At 42.4% G+C, this 3,752-nt stretch overlaps 1 protein-coding gene across 1 annotated transcript in view; it reads right to left on the reverse strand.

Moving 5' to 3' along the window:
- Positions 1–3,752, reverse strand: part of CCDC57 (coiled-coil domain containing 57) — a 50,628-nt gene that overhangs the window by 40,956 nt on the left and 5,920 nt on the right. Inside the window, exon 2 of the mRNA XM_035900099.1 lies at positions 3,670–3,745. Within this exon, the coding sequence (XP_035755992.1) occupies positions 3,670–3,745 (76 nt within the window). The remainder of the gene's footprint in view (positions 1–3,669; positions 3,746–3,752) is intronic.

Consider the following 3,752-nt stretch of genomic DNA (forward strand, 5'->3'; position numbering starts at 1 on the left):
CCGTATTTTTCCCCCTTTCATCCTGGCAGCCAGCATCCAGCAGCCCCTCCCCCAAATCGCACGAGCGTGTGCACGCTCCTTGGTAGCCCCAGTCTCTTTTCACAACACCCCCTTCTCCCAAAACACAGCTAACACTCTTCTCATACTCCCAAATCTCCTTTTCTTGCTCACTTGTCTCCCTGTACATTTTGTTTATCAGACTGTTTCGTATTAAACAATTTCTCCCTAGTACAGACCAGGAAGGAGAGTCGTGGCCCATTTCAAGTACAGCTGTTAGGAATGGGAGCAAACAGGGAACAAACTTCCCATTCTCTCCTAATTCCCACGGCATTGTGTGAAAAACCATAAAGAGCTTGTAAAACAAGATCAGGCCAACTGCAACACGAGGTCATGCAGCACAGATAAAGAACTTCTGCTACCAAGGCATTTAATTATTAAAAATCGTGTCTATCAACTAAACCAGACTACACTGCCTACGTGAGACTGAGCTAGACGAATGAACTGAACGCAAAGCATGATTTTCCCTTAGTCACTCTCGATGACTTGCTTGTCTGTAAGTCATGAGGCAAACTTCCTGCAATGCTCTCTCACTTTTTTTTGCGTTTCTGGATTATATAAACAGCTTTGCCTGATGAGAGACCTTTCAGAAACCTGAATGTTGCATGACTTACAGTACACTAATTTAAAGAAACCAGAACATTAACAGTAGTTCTTACATATCTTTCTTTAGGTCATCAGAAGAGAACTGTATTTCCTAACCCCATGTCATCTAAAGAAAGGAGGGGTTTATTTCCATCAGTAACTATTGCTGAAAATTAGAATCAGAACTAATAATCTGACTTTTGAAATAAATCATTTTTCATTTAGCTACATGAAGTGTATCTACATACAACTTCAGAAAACTACAATTACTAAAGGGATTTAGTTAATTTGTTAAGAATCACCTCTGGTATAAAATATAACAGTGAAATCTGCTCTCAAATGATTTTCCAAATAGTGCAAGTCCTAGCACAATTTATCCTCTGCAGTGGGCCTCTCAGAGCACTCATCAGAATCAATACATAGTAGGTGAATACCTAAATCCATATACCATCCTGACTGGTGGCATACTCCTTTTCCTTACGTCTTAATCCAGGGTTGCCAAACCTATCAACTGCATTATCTTTTGCAACTCTTCCTCACCCTCCCCCCCTTTCAAATCCACTGTCATCTTCTCCGAGGTACCTTCAGACAGTCCCTAGTTACGTAGCTAAATGTTAAGATGTTCCCCAAATGAGTAACTAATCACTAACACTAGTGATTCAATAGTGCCCCAAATGGGTAAATTTTAATCTCAATAGTAGACAGACAACAGGGATTTTGGAATCAGTGTAGAAATCTCTATACACAAATAAATGCAGAAAATGTGCTGGTTTCACAGATGAAAATGAAATCTTTTTCCCTTTTAGCACAAATGAATAGGAATTTTAGGAGATATTTTCTGTTATTGTCAAACACTAGTGAGTTCAATAAGATTTAGGCTAAAGGTAGATTTCAGCCACCTTTAGAACCACCTTCAGAGTCACAGCTTCTGAATACAAGTCTTGGGCCCCATCAGCATACTGTGAAATAGCAACATTTACAAGTAGCTGCACAAAGAGAGAAAATGGACCCACCCTTTGAAAATGCTGCATTTTAGGGAGGAAAAGCAGGGTATATCCTGGCTACAAATACTAGGCGCAAAAGCACTTTTAAGTTTCCAGTCCAAAGGCTACATCCAACTCATCATGGCCCAACTCCATAACAAGACCCAGGATTACACAAGCTATTTATCCTGCCACCCTCATTTTTGTTTCTATGGAAAAGTAGTTCCAAGACACAGGCCACACGAGAGCCATGGCACACTCCAAAGATGCTTACCTGGACAATCAGGGGAACAGATTTATGAGAAACATCATGCAGGAACTCAGTAAGTGAATACGGACATGGTCTACCTTGATGAAACATAAAAATTAAAATGTGAGTCAGAAAAGTCTTTCTTTCGAGCACATCTTTCCTTCAAGTGAATAAACTTATTTCCATAGAACCCTGAGGAATGTATGTGGTATATACTATACAAACAATCAGTGTAAAAAATTCAAAACTAACATTTTAAAGATGATCTAAATAAAAGCGGCCTACTTCACAGCTTGCAAAGGACTCCAGAGGAATTTTTTATCCCCTCTGAAATTTGGGTGCTGTTGCTTAGGAACTAAATGACACATTTAAATTCCAGTTTCAACTGGGCTAGAATAATTTGATTTCCATGTCTCTCTTTTCCATGTCTACCTGTACGACAACTGTGGGTTCTTATTTTGAAGACTGTACACATCTTTGTAGGTACAGTTCATCTTCCTCAACTGCATCTTGAGAATCATATAAAAAGACCTTATTTTCATACTTGCTTTAGAAAGAAGCCAAACATTACCAAAACCTCAACTCTGAATATTACTGGCCTTTCTGCAGTAAAGATCTTACAAGGGCTCTTTGTACAACATGATCTGCTACATCTACCTTTTGAATCAAAGGCAGAAGTGTATGCATGGCAGTTAGCCGCATATGAAACCATTTGACAAGTTCAATGTTACTGTTAACACACATGGTAGGAATCATAGAATCACTTAGGTTGGAAAAGACCTTTAAGATCGTTGAGTTCAACCATAAACCTAAACCCATGTCCCTAAGCACCACATCTACACAGCTTTTAAATACCTCTAGGGATGGGGACTCAACCATTTCCCTGGGCAGCCCACTCTAGTGCTTGACAACCCTTTCAGTGAAGAAATATTTCCTAATGGCCAATCTAAACTTCCTGTGATGCAACTTGAGGCCATTTCCTCTCATCCTATCACTTGTTACTTGGGAGAAGAGACCGACCCCCACCTCACCCCACCCTCCTTTCAGGCAGCTGCAGAGAGCGGTAAGGTCTCCCCTCAGCCTCCTCTTCTCCAGGCTGAACACCCCCAGCCGCTCCTCACAGGACTTGTGCTCCAGACCCTTCACCATCTTTGTTGCTCTTCTCTGCTCCAGCACCTCAATGTCCTTGTAGTGAGGGGCCCAAAACTGAACCCAGCAGTCGAGGTGTGGTCTCACCAGTGCCCAGTACAGGGTGACTCATAGTTGTACAGGTACGAGTACGTAACTCCCCTGTACAGGTACAGAGTACGGGTGCTGAGTACATCACTCCCGCATACACTGGACTGTGTGCTGTAATCACACAAAGGAGTGCAGCACCTACTCCTGAATTTCCTAAGCCCCAAGTATCCTAAGGAGTGCTACTTTCTATACGGCACTTTAGAAGCCAATCACAACTTGTGTACATGCTAAATAACAGCAGTATGAACACACAGTTTTATAGTTCAGCATTTGCATTAATAGCAGTAGAGCCACAGCAGATGAGTGCAGAAGGCTCACTTAATCTGGGTATAAAAGGAGAGATATCGTAAGTGGGTGTATTTGCAGGTGGTGCTCCCTTGGTAAAGGAGGAGGAGGGAAGACTGTAAGTTGTCTGCTGAACGCACAGTTATCAGAATCAAAATCACTGAGGAAAAAAAAAAGCAAGGAAGCTCACAGAAGTCTTTCTTATGTGAGGAGACAGCAAAGAAACTGAGCTGACTCCCCGGACCATAGGAACGGCAGCGCAGAACAAACCTCGACTGCGGAAGCCCACCGCACGCTGAGGTCCGTTGCTCAGGTCCTGCTCCTCTCGGCGGCCGGGGCAGCATCCCTGGCGT

Source organism: Egretta garzetta, unplaced genomic scaffold, assembly GCF_000687185.1.
Source record: "Egretta garzetta isolate BGI_Z169 unplaced genomic scaffold, ASM68718v1 scaffold381, whole genome shotgun sequence".
NCBI classification, from domain to species: Eukaryota; Metazoa; Chordata; class Aves; order Pelecaniformes; family Ardeidae; genus Egretta; species Egretta garzetta.